General features: G+C 49.7%; 1 protein-coding gene across 2 annotated transcripts in view; it reads right to left on the bottom strand.

Annotated features, from left to right (window-relative positions):
- Nucleotides 1–15,696, bottom strand: part of tie1 (tyrosine kinase with immunoglobulin-like and EGF-like domains 1) — a 118,214-nt gene that overhangs the window by 94,910 nt on the left and 7,608 nt on the right. For both annotated transcript variants that reach the window (XM_072510607.1, XM_072510606.1), the window contains exon 2: nucleotides 2,493–2,786. In XM_072510607.1, the coding sequence (XP_072366708.1) occupies nucleotides 2,493–2,786 (294 nt within the window). The remainder of the gene's footprint in view (nucleotides 1–2,492; nucleotides 2,787–15,696) is intronic.

The raw sequence follows: 15,696 nt of genomic DNA, 5'->3' as shown, positions 1-15,696 counted from the left end.
TTGAACAACTAATTGCAATGTCTCTTAACCCATTACTTAACAGACAGGAGGTACTCGGGGGCCCCGGAGACAGGCTTGTTGAGGGACAAGCAGGGGCTTCAGATGGAGTTTGGGTTGGAAGGCGGTGGGGCAATTGCAGAGGGTCAGGGGAGCAATATACGAGTATGGGGAGAAGGCGAGTAGGATGTTGGCCCACCAGCTTAGAAAACAGATTGTTTGAGTGAAAGACGGGATGGAAAGGGTGGCGCTGGCAGGGGTGAATGGAGTGTTGTGTGAATTGGAGCCCCGGGCCGGAGGGGGAGGGAATGCGGCGGTTCCTGGATGGGTTGAAGTTTCCCAGGGTGGTCGAGGAGTTGGTGCAAGGTTTGGGGCCCCTGGGGTTGTGGGAGGTGATGGAGAGTATGGGGGCGATGCAGACAGGGAAGGCCCCGGGCCCGGATGGGTTCCGAGTGGAATTTTATAAAACATTTGGGGGGACCTGGGGCCGTTGCTGGTGATGAGTCTAGGGAGAGGAGGGAACTCCCCCCTTCCCCAACGCAGGCATTAGACTTAAGTCAGTTCTCCGGGTACAAGTTGAACATGGGAAAGAGCGAGGTGTTCACGATTGAGACCAGAGGCCAGGAGAGGAGATTGGGGGAGCTGCCGTTTAAGGTGGTGGGGGAAGAGTTTCAGATATTTGGGCATCCAGTTGACGCGGGGTTGGGCGCAGTTACATAAGTTAAACTTGACTTGGCTGGTGGAGCAGATGAAGGGAGATTTTAAGTGGTGGGATGTGCTGTCACTGTCGTTGGCGGGATGGGTGAAGACAGTGAAGATGATGGTGCTGCCAAGGTTTCTGTTTATATTTCAGAACCTTCCGATCTATGTACCGAAGTCATTCTGTAAGGAGTTTAATACGCTGATTTGGGGGTTTGTGTAGGCAGGAAAGACTCAGTGGGTCAAGAGCGTTTTTTGGAGTGGGGACAAGGCGGCGAGGGGATTGGGGGGTGGGAGGGGTGTTGGCACTGCCGAATATAATGAATTGCTACTGGGCGGCTAATATTGCCATTGTCAGGAAATGGGTAGTGGAGGAGGAGTCGGTATGGGATGGATGGAGGCGGCTTCTTGCAGGGGAACGAGCTTGAGGGCATTGTTAACAGCGCCTCTACCGTTCTCGTCGACCAGGTACTTCGTGAGCCCAGCGGTGGTGTTGGCCTTGAGGGTATGGGGGCAGTGGAGGCAGCGTTTGAGTATGGAGGGTGCCTCGGTGTGGGCACCAATCTGTGATAATCATAGGTTTGCACCGAAGGGAGCTGGATGCGAGGTTTTGGGGGCGGTGGCTGGCAGGCATTGAGCTATTCGGGGACCTGTTCGTAGGGGGCAGCTTTACGATATTAAAGGCACTGGAGGAAGAGTCCGAGCTGCCTACAGGGAATGGTTTTAGGTCCTTGAAGGTCCGGGATTTCGTGAGGGTGGAGGTGCCTTCCTTTCTCGGGTTGCCACCCTTGGGGCTGCAAGATAAGGTGTTGTTGAGGGAGGGTGTAGGGGAGGGGAAGGTGTCCAAGGTCTACAAGGAGCTGATGGACTGGGAGGGAGCCCATTAAACAGAAGTGAGAGGAGGAGCTCTGAAAGAGCGAGAGGGGGGTTTGAGGTGGCGGGTGAGTGCGTCCTCGTCGTGTGCAAGGCTCAGTCTTATTCAGTTCAAAGTAGACCACAGGGCGCATATGGTGGTGGCTAGAATGAGTAGGTTCTTTGAGGGAATAGAGGACAGGTGTGGGCGGTGTGCGGGGAGGCCTGCGAATCATATCCACATGTTTTGGGTATGTCCGAAGCTGAAGGGGTTCTGGCAGGGGTTTGTGGACATAATATCCGAGATATTTGGGGTGAAGGTGGCCCCGAATCCAGAGGTAGCAATATTCGGGTGTCGGAAGACCCGGGATCCAGGGGGCAAGAAATGCTGATGCCTTGGCCTTTGCCTCCCTGATAACCCGGAAATGGATTTCGCTTGGGTGGAGGGACTCGGAGCCGCCCGCAGGGGTGTGGGTGATTTACCTGGTGGAATTCCAGCATCAAGTTTGTTTTGAGGGGGTCGGTTGATGGGTTTGCCTGGAGGTGGAAGCTGTTCATTTACATCTTTAAAAGAGGATTGAGGTGCCAGAAGAGGGTGGACGGGGGGGGGAGGGAGTTCAGGGAATTAAAAAGGGGGGAAGGCAGGAAGGGGGAGTGGGGTAAAGGGGGAGGGGAATGGCTGTTGGTTATTCATTGTGTTGTACAATTTCACTTCTGCTTTTAATTGTTCTGTTTGTTGTTTGTTTATACAAATGCCTGAAAAAAATATATTTTAAAAACTGCCTTGGCTGACAAAGCATTCAACGCATTTCGATTGGGCGTGATTCGCCTAATTTAAACTTTTAAAACTCCTTGTGTACCCGGACAGAACTGAAGGCTCAATCACAAATTAAAACTTGGACAAATTGCTTTGTTTCTGTTGCGTCTGTTGTTCCAAACTTTACCTGAATTGCTGTTAATGATCGTCACAATGTGTGTTTTCTCTGTTTGTCTTCTCCCTTCGCAGTAGTAGATCCCCACCTGCTCCCAGTCCTTACTGGAGCCTGTTGCCTGGATGCCATTGCTCCTGCTTGGGTCTCTTACATAATTGAAATTATGTCTTTTCACTTGAAATATTGAACTGTCCTTTTCCATTTTAAGCTCCGGCCCATTGAAGCGGCGCTCACCAGACACACAGGAGAGGGGAAACTTGTTCGAAGGGTTGAGGTCAGTAATCAGGTAGAGGTCAAAAATTGCTCCTGGGTGACGAAAGCATAGAGAACAAAGTTTCAGTATCTGAAAATTAAACTATGAAGTTAGATGCCTTTCTCACAAAGCATGCTTTGAAACTACACGGTTGATTCTGGATATTATAAGGGACTTTCTCTGCTGGAAGCACATATCAGAAGATCAGGTGCACTATGTGTCATTTTCAGCTATTCTTACTAACATAATTTTGGAGGGTATTCAGGTCTGACACATTCCTTGAATGTTACAATCCTTTTAACTCCTCCAAGATATTGAAATTGTAGGAATTGGTTTTATCCCCAAGGACATTTTTTTTTAAGGAAATTTAGCGTACACAATTCTTTTTTTTTTCAATTAAGTGGCAATTTAGTGTGGCCAATTCACCTACCCTGCACATCTTTGGGTTGTGAGGGCGAAACCCCCGCAAACACGGGGAGAATGTGCAAACTCCACACGGACAGTGACCCAGAGCCGGGATCGAACCTGGGATCTCGCCGCCATGAGGCAGCAGTGCTAACCCACTGGGCAACCGTGCTGCACGTTCCCCAAGGACAGTTTAAGAGTCAAACACATTGCTGTGGATCTGGAGTCACATATAGGCCACGCCAGGTAAGGATGACAGAGTTCCCCCCTCCCCCCCCCCCCCCCCCCCGGAAGGATATTAGTGAACCTGATGGGTTTTTTGCAACAATCAACAATGGTGTTTAAATTTATTTCATGGGTTTCAGGCTCCAGAGAAGGAGTACAGTAAGAAGTCTTACAACACCAGGTTAAAGTCCAACAGGTTTGTTTCAAATCACTAGCTTTCAGAGCGCTGCTCCTTCCTCAGGTGGATTCACATGACGCAGGTGGGCAACCCGGTAGCATAGTGGTTAGCACAATTGCTTCACAGCTCCAGGGTCCCAGGTTCGATTCCCGGCTTGGGTCACTGCCTGTGCGGAGTCTGCACGTTCTCCCCGTGTGTGCGTGGGTTTCCGCCAGGTGCTCCGGTTTCTTCCCACAGTCCAAAGATGTGCAGGTTAGGTAGATTGGCCATGCTAAATTGCCCTTAGTGTCCAAAATTGCCCTTAGTGTTGGGTGGGGTTACTGGGTTATGGGGGTAGGGTGGAGGTGTGGGCTTGGTTAGCTTGCTCTTTCCAAGAGCTGGTGCAGACTCGATGCGCCGAATGGCCTCCTTCTGCACCAAATTCTATGATAAGCAGCATTAACATTGGCAGCAAGAGCACCGTCCTGTTGCATATCCAGAGGGCTTGGCTTTTGTGTGAATATCTTCTAGCTGGGCTTTTAGAAGATGGGATAGAATGTTTCAGAACAAAGGAAACTGACACATTTCACAGGCGAGGTGCAACTGTGTTATCATTTCCTACACCACAATTCTGGAACAATGTCTAGCTCATTTCCTCAATCTGCTTGGTTAAAAATAACACCTAATGAGAATATTCATGTGTGCGAGACAGAGCTGTATGATACATCTTTTGCTCACCTCCGGGTTGGGGACACATTCAACAAGAACGTACATGAACTGCAACACTCAGCTGAGGCAGGTCCTATAATTCAAGCCGCTTATCAATTTTCACTTGGAATAACCATTAAATGGTCTATGCGGCACAAATACGGGGGTTTATTTTGTACCAGGTCAATGGCAATCTGTTGCTCAGGACAAAAAAAATCATATGGTCAGCAATTCAATCCCCTTTCTATTAAATGGAATATGTGGGACGGAATCTCTGATCCTGAGGCTAAGTGTTGACGGCGTCAACATGCCCCCAGGATCAGCAATTCTGGCCTGTACAGGGGGCCAGCACGGCGCTGGAGCGGTTCACGCCGCTCCAGCTGCTGATCCGGCCGTGGAATGGGCGCCGGGGGATGTGCGCACGCGCAGTGGGCCCGGCGCGAACCCGTGCATGCGCAGTCCCACCGGCGCAATTTCTGTGCATGCGCGGTGTCTCCCTTGGCTGCGCCGGCCCAACATGACGCAGGAGGACAGGTGCCGGCGGAGAATCGCATGCCGGTGGCGGGGCTGAGAATCCCGCCCGTGAAATCAGGATTTCATAGAATCATAGAATTTACAGTGCAGAAGGAGACCATTCGGCCCATCGAGTCTGCACCGGCTCTTGGAAAGAGCACCCTACTTAAGCCCACGCCTCCACCCTATCCCCGTAACCCAGTAACCCCACCTCACCTCACTTTTTTTGGACACTAAGGGCAATTTATCATGGCCAATCCACCTAACCTGCACATCTTTGGACTGTGGAAAGAAACCGGAGCACCCGGAGGAAACCCACGCACACACTGGGAGAATGAACAAACTCCACACAGACAGTGACCCAAGCTGGGAATCGAACCTGGAACCCTGGAGCTGTGAAGCAACTGTGCTGCCAATTTGAATTGGATATATAGAGAAATCACACATGTTGTTTTCAAATATTCTATTTTACTGATGATAATTTCATTGGTAACTGAAACAATTATTTTTCAAATCGAATTAAGCAAACAGATTCTGTTTATATGTGTTCTCCAGTGTGAATCAGCTACAATTATGATATCGCTATAAAACACTAATTGTTATGACGAGGTTGTTGTCGACAGACTTTTGTGGGGAGTGCTACAACTTGATATTCAAACTCTTGTAGTGTCATACCACAAGACCAGAGTAAGGTGGCCATTCAGGCCATCGGGTCTGTTCTGCCATTCACACATGGGGAGGCAGGATAAAGGGCTGTATTTAGATCAAGCATGGTTAGAAAATGAGGAGATAATGAACTCAAGATGGATAATGAGGAACGGGAAAGGCAAGGAACAAGATGGAGGGTGTGGAGAAGAAAAGGAAGAAAGGAGTTGGGGGAGGGGAGTTTGGTGAAGGTGTTGGGAAGTGAGATAACCGAGGAGAGGGATGGGCGAGTTGCCAGATCGCAAACTGAAGCGTCAAGAATCATCTCAATGGGTGGGGTAAGGAGCGGAAAGGTGAGTGGGTCTTTAGAAAACCTAAGATCACAAGACGTAGGAACAGAGGTCGGCCATTCAACACATCGAGTCTACTCCGCCATTCAATGAGATCATGACTGATCTGATATGGTAACCCTCAACTTCACTTTCCCGCCTTATCCCCATTACCTCATTACCCTTGATTCCCTGACTGATTAAAAATGTCTATCTCAGCCTTGAACATACTTAATGACCCAACCTCCACAGCCCTTATGGGAAAGAATTGCACTGATTCACTACCATCTGGGAGAAGAAATTCCACCACATCTCTGTCTGTGCTGTGAAGCAATTGTGCTATCCACAATGCTACCGTGCTTGTGGATAGCACAATTGCTTCACAGCTCCAGGGTCCCAGGTTCGATTCCGGCTTGGGTCACTGTCTGTGTGGCGTCTCCACATCCTCCCCGTGTGTGCGTGGGTTTCCTCCGGTTGCTCCGGTTTCCTCCCACAGTCCAAAGATGTGCAGGTTAGGTGGATTGGCCGTGATAAATTGCCCTTAGTGTCCAAAATTGCCCTTAGTGTTGGGTGGGGTTGCTGGGTTATGGGGATAGGGTGGAGGTGTTGACCTTGGGTGGGGTGCTCTTTCCAAGAGCCGGTGCAGACTCGATGGGCCGAATGGCCTCCTTCTGCACTGTAAATTCTATGATAATCTATGAAATGGGTAACTCCTCATTCTGATATTATGTCCTCAGGCCCTAGATTTATTTTCCCACAAGGGGAAACAGCCTCACAGTATCTACACCGTCAAGTCCCTGGGAATCGTGTATGTCTCAATAAGTTAATCTCTCATTCTTCTAAACCCCAATGAGTACAGACCCAACCTCCTCAACCTCTCCTCATAAGAAAATCCCTCTATACCCGGGATCAACCAAGTGAACCTTCTTTGGATTGTCTCCAATACCAGTATATCTTTCCTTAGATAAGGGCGCCCAAACTATTCATAATATTCCAGTTGTGGTCCAACTAGTGCCTTGTATAGTTTTAGCAAAGCTTCACAATTTTTATACTCCATTCCCATTGAAATAAAGGTCATCATTCCATTTGCCTGCTGAACTTGAATGCTAGCTTATTGCGATTTATGCACAAGGACCCTCAAATCCCTCTGTGTGAATCAAGACTGCTGCTGTTTTGTGAAAGCTGTCAATCACAGTGTACTACTAGAAATCACAGAATCCCTTCAGTGTATAAGGAGACCATTCAGCCCATCGAGTCTGCACCGACCCTCTGAAAGAGCACCCTACCCCCTCCTCCCCACAACCCCACCTAACCTTTGAACACTTAAGAGCAATTTAGCATGGCCAATCTACCAAACTTGTACATCTTTGGACTGGGAGGAAACCGGAGCAAATGGAGGAAACCCTCACAGATATGGGGAGAACATGCAAACTCCACACAGACAGTCATCCGAGGTCAGAATTTGAAAGCCCTGACTCTCAGCCTTCTAGGCCTCTGGGAATTTCACCCATGTTCTTCTTCCTTAGTGAGTGCCTCTCCATTAAACCTCACACTCTCCCTTCTAACACTATAGCTACTTCCCCACAGTTGTCCTTCTCAACTCCGCCAGGATGAGGCTCGTGGACCCTCGGGTTAAGAACTTGGCTCCAATCAGTGGCACTGATGTTTAGCTCTGCAGATTTCATTGGTACAATTGACTAGTCAAGGAAGGGTGAAGTAGTATATCAGGAGTAGTATATCAGGAAAATGCTTGCCTCTTACGGCACACGAGGCACAGCTGAGTCGAGTGAAGCATGCAATTAGCATGATTAGCGCACCCCTAGAGGACACCCTCATTCTTCCAGGTCACACGGGCTGAAGAGTTGACAAGCCTCCCGTCAACCATCCAGCCCCTAATTCCTGACAGTCAAACTTCTCTGACAAGTGGATCTAAACTTCCTTGCAGCTTAAGCCCTTTGTCCTTATAGTGCTGCTCGAGTGTGGGGTTCTGCTCACACTGCAGTTGTCTTCCCTCCCAGTGAGAGGGTCTTCATGCCTCATAAGGCAGAGGTGTCAAGCCGGTGCACGCTGAATATTCAGTGAGCGGTGGGGGGGAGGGAGGGGAGGGGGAGGGGGGAGGGGGGGCGGGGTGGTGGTGGGGGGGGTAGGGGGGGGTAGGGAGGGAGGGACGGGGGGTAGGGAGGGAGGGACAGGGGGTAGGGAGGGAGGGACAGGGGGTAGGGAGGGAGGGGGGGGAGGGAGGTCCCGCAGTGAGTGCTTGCTAATGATGAAAAGAAAAAATGAAAATCGCTTATTGTCACAATTAGGCTTCAAATGAAGTTACTGTGAAAATCCCCTAGTCGCCACATTCCGGCGCCTGTTCGGGGAGGCTGGTACGGGAATTGAACCGTGCTGCTGGCCTGCCTTGGTCTGCTTTCAAAGCCAGCGATTTAGCCCAGTGTGCTAAACCAGCCCCATATATGCTAATGTATTAAAATGAGCTTCCCGGGCTCCCACGGCATGTTTTACGTTACTTCACCAGTGAGCGGGTTGAAAATCTAAATCACGATCTTGCCGAAGAGAAACGCGTTTTCCGATTCTCTCCGGACTTTGTGCCGGTGCCGGCATTCCCACTCACGGCTAACGCAGGCTCAGAATCATCCCCTTCGTGTCATCCTCATCACTTGCCTTCCCAGCTATTTTTTGTCTCATCTGCAAATTTGGCAATAGTGCATTCACTTCCCTCATCCAATTCATTAATATATATTGTAGATAATTTTGGCCCAGACTGATTCCTGTGGCTCTTCGTTAGCTACAGGTTGCCAGCCTAAAAATTGTTCTCTTATTTCAACTCTATCTTCTATCAGTTAGCCAATCCTCTATCCAAGCTAGCATACTACTCCCAAATCCATTGTCTCTTATCTTAGCAAATATCATTTTGTGTGGTACAATATCGAATGCTTTTTGGTTGCTTATTACCGTCTCAAAGACTTTTAATTAATTTCTAAGGTACGAGTTTCCCTTCATTAAGCCGTGCTGACTCTGGTTGATTTATAATATGTATTTCTAAATGCTCTGCTATTACATCCTTTATAATCAACCCTAAAATTTTCCTAATGACAGATGTTAAGCAAACTGTTTTTTGTCTCTGTCCCTTTTTGAATATGGGTGTTTCATTGGCAGGTTTCCAATCCTCTGGGACTTTTCCAGAATGTTGGAATATTACTACCATTGCAGCCACTATCTCTGTATCTACTTCCTTTAATATCCTGGGATGCAATCTCTCAGGCCCAGTGGACTTATGGCCCATTAGTCCCATTGGTTTCTCTTAGTACCTTTTCTCTAGTGACTGTTACTATATTTATTTCCTCCCTTCCTTTTGCCGTGGATTATTTAGTTTATTTGGAATGTTATTAGTGTCGTCTACCGTGAAGACTGACAAAATATTTCTTTAACTCCTCTGCCATTTCCTGGTTTCCTATTATTATTTCCCTAGTCTCATTCTCTAAGGGGCCTATGTTCACTTTGGCCTTTCTCTTTTTTGTATATTTAAAGAATCTATTACTGTCCATTTTATATTACTTGCTAGTTTACCCTCCTCAATTTATTTCCCCCCTCTTTCTTTTTCTTTTTCTTTTGGTCATCTTTTGTTGGTTTTAAAAACTTTACCAGTCCTCTTACCGTTAATCCTTGCCACATTATGGGTGCAACTCAATTTAAAGTCCGGTTTGGGCGGGTTTATGGAGAGTTTCACGACGGCCGCATTGGCGAGATCAGGGCCCATATTCAACGGCACTTAATGCCAAAAATGAGCCCCCATGAGATTCTTCACATGACTGGTTCGGGATCCCTCGCTATCTGATTCGCCCGACTTACACCTCAGTGGCTCATCGGTATAAGGGGGAGCTATTTTTAAGCACTCCTTCACCATTCACTCCCAATCAACACACAAGCATGGCAGCATGCAGACCTGCTCCTTGCTTAGGGGATGCTGACCTCACAAGGCTTCTCAACGTTATGGATGAGAGACGAGGCACCCTTTGCTCTCAAGCGGGTTGGAGGACCAGCAGCAGGGTCAGCAATGTCACCTGGGAGGCAGTGGCAGCAGCTGTCAGTGTGGGCAGCGTGACTAGGAGAACCACCGCCCAATGCTGGAAGGAGACCAGGGACTTCCACTGAGCTGCAAGGGTAAGTTACCATCACTATTCTGGCATACGTTCCGCCTGCCACCCCTCAAATTCCCAAACGCCACTCCTCCCCGCCCCCCCCCCCCCCTCCCAATCGACTGGCTGACACCTCGCACCCTTCCCACATCTGATCTTGGTCCATGTTCCTCAGAAGCCCCTGGCACCCATCAGCACAACCCCTTCATGTCCAGGAGCAATGCCCGCACATGCCACTTGCCATATCCCCCCCGACCCATAAAGCATGCAGCTCACAATGCCCTCTCTGTGTCCGCAGGAGAAGCTAGCCCATAATGAACAGGAAAGGATCAAGTCGGGGGGAGGGCTCCCATAGGTTTGAGTCATCACCCCTTTGAGGAATAGGCCCTGGAAATCACTGGATTGCCCGAGGAGAGAGACAGTGAGGTTTACCTGCACCAGAGAGGTGAGAATCCATTGCACCTTCACCCAGATGACCTGTCTCAAATGAGTTGTTCATGTCAGACAAAATGATCATTCCCTCTCACTGACCACATGTCCATTATCTCGCAGGATCACCATGTGATGAGGTCGGGCCATCTGGAGTCGTACCTCACCGCCACCCAAGAGAACACCTTGGAGGAGAGCTCCAAGGAGACCGGCGAGGCATCACAGTGAGCATCCTCACCTCCCTCCAGCCTAGAGACACAGAGCTCGGTGGGCAACAGTGGGCAGGTTTTGGGGACACAATCTGCTGTGATGGACATCAGGTGGATGCAGGAACATCCAAGGGACTCAGCTGTTGGAGGTCTGTGGCATCCCAGGACACAGCTGGGTTCTAGCAGATGCCAAGCCCCTGGATAATGTTCTCCCAGAGCTGAAGCAGATGATAGGACACAGACGTGAGCTTCAGGAGCGGATGTCAGTGACATTTCGAATGATTACAAGGCCGATTGGAGGAGTCTCATTACCTGATGCCGTAGAAGATGGTGCCGGCAATGTGTGCCACAGAGGCCAACACTGCTAGGGTGGCGACCGCAGTGGAAAACCTGGAGCAAGACGTCCGTGTCTTGAATGATGGTACCGAAGGCATTGCTCACTCTGAGATGACCATGGCTGTGGGCCTCAACATCATGTCACATTCACTGAGGAACATGTCCCAGATGCAGGTGGACATTGCCGAGCAGTCCAGAGCATGGCCCAGTCACTGAGGACCATCCTTGAAAGCGCTGACCCCCTGATGCAGACAATGGGGAGCCTCCAGGACTGGCAGCAGCAGATGATCAAGAGGCCTCTGGAGCTCACTCCAGCTGCCCCACCATCCCATGGAGTCCCCCAGGGCTCTCAAGGGAAGCGATTAGAACAGGCTGGTGCCAGTGACACCGGTAGGTTGGCTGGGGCCCCCCCGGATCCAGGCCCTCCAAAGAAAGATCATGAAGCGCATCAAAGGATACAGCATTCAGCTGCCTCCATCTCTGATGTGCATCCTGAGGACACACCTGGATGTAGCACTGGACTGTGGAAGATCAAGAAGAGTGAGGAACACTGAGTGGGCACTGTGGGGAATGGAAATCTATCACAGTGAAATGTTCGCTATTAAAATATGTCACACCTCATACATGTGAAGCCTCTATCACGTTAATCTTCACAGCAGGCCTGCCTGCACCCCTGCACCCTGTTGCCCTCCCCATCGCCTGAGCACAGTAGTCCAAGATCAAAAGCCCGCGATGCAGACCCCGTTCAGAGGATGGGTGTGAGCGCGCTGTCAGCAGAAAGACAGGAATCAGACTTCAGTAGAGACAGAGGAGCACTACAGCTTTCCTCACAGCGGGTCATCATCACTCTCCAGCCTCGTATGGTGACCCACTGACAGTGCCGACACAGGCCCATCACCCTGGAGTGATGTCACACAGACCCATGGAGAGGGGAACAGGATGGTCCAGGAGGGGCGGTGTGTTGGGAGGTCTGCTTTGCCAGGTTGTGGGGGCCACAGCAGACCACCACAAAACGGAAGACCCTCTGGGGGTGCACTGCAAGGCACCAGCAGACCTGTCAAAGTATCAGAACCACATATTGAGCAGCCTGATGCACCGTTCAATGACAGCATGCGTGGCAACGTGGGCCTAATTGTATTGGGTCACTGCCTCAGTCTCAGACCTCCGCACCGTGTCAGCCATGACCTCATGTTCCCCACATGTCAACCCACCATGTTGAGACGACCCTTAAGGACCCCGGGTATCTCCGAGTGCCCCAGGGTGTAGCTGTCATGCACGCTCCCAGGGTAGTTTGCACACATGCATGATTTCCAGGTGGTGGTCACACACGATCTGAACATTCAGGGAGTGGAATTCCTTCCTGTTAATATAGGACACTCCCTGATGCCACGGTTCTCGCATGGCGACATGTGTCTCATCGATTGTCCCCAGGACCTGGGGCATTGCGGCGATAGCAGCAAATCCTGCAGCCCGGGCATCTTGGTGGGTCCCAATTGGAGCCCTGGCCTTACCCGGTGGCATAAAAGCTCACGGTGCAGGGATCTTCACGGCCACCGGGAGCAGGTGTCCTCCTCCTCCACGAGGTACCATGTCCACGAGGATGTGACACAGATGCCGCATTGTCTACCCGCTGAGATGCACTCTTCTGCGGCACATGTTGTCCGTCAGCTCATCGGAATGCCAATAATGCCGGTACACCTTGGGCCTTCGCTGGCCTCCCATTCTGGATCCTTTCTCAGCCTGATGGATGGCCGGGTAATCAGCGTGTGTAGTGGCCCCTACACATGTGGTGCTGCCTCCAGCCTGTGTTGGCGTTGCTGCCGCCTTCTCCAGTGTCTGCCCGCCTCGGCTGCCACAAGGAATTCAATGGCTGCCTCCATGGGTTCAACTCCAGCAAATATTTTTTTATTTGAAAGGAATTGGAGGCGAGAGACAGACAATCAGTTAAGGCTTCCACCCTGGGACCCTCAAATCCCCCAAGCCTCCCCCACCCTTCCGTGCCCTGCCTTCTTTCAGAGTGCCATCCAGCAAGCCAGTTGTGCTGGCAAACTTTGCTTTGCACACTCACCCCCAGCCACAATGGAAGACCCTAGACCCCAGACCTCTGCCGGGAACATTGGGGAGATCATGTTCAGCTGCCCTCTGCTTATCCACAGACTTACCCTTTAGATTTTTATTCCGCTCTACTACTCAGGCATAAACCATGCTGGGGTGCCTGGTTTCCTTGGGCAGCAGCACAGCCTGGATGTTGGGCAGGACATCGCCTTGGGCAATGGTGACGCCACCCAGCAGCTTGTTGAGCTCCTCTTCATTGAGGATGGTGAACTGCATGTGGCAGGGACGATGTAGATCTTCTTGTTCTCCTGGGTCACATTGCCGGCAAGCTCAAGGATCTCGGTGGTCAGGTACTCTGGCACGGCGGCCAGGTAGGTGGGGGTCTCGGAGCCTACCCACTTAGCATAGTGACCCTTGCATAGCAGCCGGTGGATGCTGCCGACGGGGAACTACGGACCAGCCAGGAAGAGTGTATCTTAGTCTTGGCAGCTGCCTCTATGGTATTGACGCTCCTAGGGTTCAGGCACACTGGTCAAGCATCAACGTTTGCTGGGCATGTAGTACACGAATCATCCTCTGAGACATGGCCCGTGTGCCCTCGAGGTGGTACTTGAGAGTTGAGAAATGTGAAGTGCTCTCACAACTAACAAGGCTAATTCCTCATTTGAGAGAGTCTTCAGCTGTGAAGCTAGAGGCTGCTCACAGTCATAGGAAGTGAAATTTACGTTCAGGAGAGAAGCCACAGCAGTGTTCTGTCCTGAGAGTGTTTTGTAGAACAAACAGGCTGCAGCTGTGGTTACCTGTGTTATGGGTCTCCACAATATTTAAAGATGGTTTGAAGGCCTCACAGATGCAAAGCCCCTCACCCTGTTGGTACCAGGGGCTACCTCTGACCTGGAACACGTTAGCCCCTGACCAAGCGTAAACCCCCTGAGGAGGAGTTGGGTAATTCCCTAGAGGCCGTTGCAAATGAGGGTTAATGATATTCTCGCCATTTTTGCACGTGGTCCGGAACTTGCCATCGGGATCGGGCCAGGTGAATCGCAAATTGGTTTGTGCACTTGGGCAGCACGGTGGCACAGTTGGTTAGCCCTGCTGCCTCACGGCGCCGAGGGCCCAGGTTCGATCCCGGCTCTGGGTCACTGTCCGTGTGGAGTTTGCACATTCTCCCCGTGTTTGCATGGGTTTCCCCCACAACCCATAGATGTGCGAGGTAGATGGATTGACCATGCTAAATTGCCCCTTAATTGGAAAAAATGAATTGGGTACTCAAAATTTATTTTTTTTAAATTGATTTATGCCACGGCGCGAACCTCAATTCTGCCCTGTCCTGTTCTTCACCCGGCGCACCACGATCCGTGCCGGGCATAACGCGGTCACTGAATTGCACCCCATGTATGTAGCAAGTAATGACAATGGTCACCATTCCATTTGATTGATTTGAATTTGATTGTTTCAAATGTTTACATCAATTATATTATTGTGTATTACCATTCCATTGCCTTTGAGACCCTAACTCATCTGACTGCCTGAAAGATGCAGTGTTGTGCGATGAGTTTATTGATTTGTTCCTGGAGCAGTTAGACAGTGGCCAGTGAATGAATGAATGGACTAGTTGTCCCAAACTCTAACCTGTGCCCATCTCCATTAGCTGGCAGCATGAAGCAGCATCTACAGAATATGTGCCGCAGGCTGCTTCTCTTCAAAGGAGATAAGCGCCTTCAGATTTTACTTAACAGGACCAACAAAATGTATGTTAGAGGAGTGGACCATTTGGAAGATGGATCCACTCCTGAAAAAGGAATTTGGCTGTTCACTCCGCCAATACCTTATGGGTTAAGGCTCTGTTGACTGATACTTGTACTTGTTAAACTGTCAATTTTCTTTCACTGTTAGTTTGTATTTGATTGTTTTAAATGTTTACATTAATTATATTATTGTGTATTGCGGCGTTACCCTCTTGGCCAGGTCGTTATTGTAAATAAGAATTGGTTCTCAAATGACTCAGTTTCTAAATAAAAGGTGTAATAAGTAAATAAATCTATCAATGAAAGTCTTTGTAGTCCCAGAGGACCATAGGCTGCTCTCCTCTTTGAGAAGAGAGCTGACTGGTCGTGATTTAACCCGAGGGTCACCGCACCTCAGACAAGGAACAAGGCTGAGACAACGGGTCCTTCATGGCAACCTCAGCCGGTACGGGAATTGAACCTGCATTGTTAGCGTTGCTCTGCATCATGAACCAGCCATGAACAAATAGTCTTCAAATGAATCAAAATTAGAAGAATGTGGACATGTACACATAATTCAGTCCCCATTTCAAAGTCATACATTAATTTGTTTCTCTCTCCACAGGTGCTGCCTGACCTGCTGACTGTTTCCAGCTCTTTGTTTTTATTTCAGATTGCCAGCAATGGCAGTATTTTGCTTTTAATTTAGTGAAGTAGAGCACCTTGGTGCTTAGGCATTTCTCTGCACTATGGGCTGAGGAGCTGGAAGGTACAAAGCTTGAGACATTACATCCCACCTCAGATCAAAGGTTTTAATTACAACACGGTAGGTTTACGCAGATATCTTCAGTCAAAAACTTGGAATTTCTAAGGAGAAGTGAATTTTTTGCCAAAAGGAAGGGCTGCATAAACATGAGATACATACAAAATATACATTCTTTCATTTCATAGAATCCTTATAGTGCAGAACGCGGCCATTCGGCCCATCAAATCTACACCAACCCTTCCTAGGACCACTCCTCTGCCCTATCCCCATAACCCCACTTAACCTTTTGGACACTAAGGGGCAATTTAACATGGTCA

This window comes from Scyliorhinus torazame, chromosome 7 (assembly GCF_047496885.1).
Source record: "Scyliorhinus torazame isolate Kashiwa2021f chromosome 7, sScyTor2.1, whole genome shotgun sequence".
Lineage (NCBI taxonomy): Eukaryota > Metazoa > Chordata > Chondrichthyes > Carcharhiniformes > Scyliorhinidae > Scyliorhinus > Scyliorhinus torazame.
The sequence above is the reverse complement of the archived record's forward strand: the minus strand, read 5'-3'. Positions and strand labels throughout refer to the sequence as shown.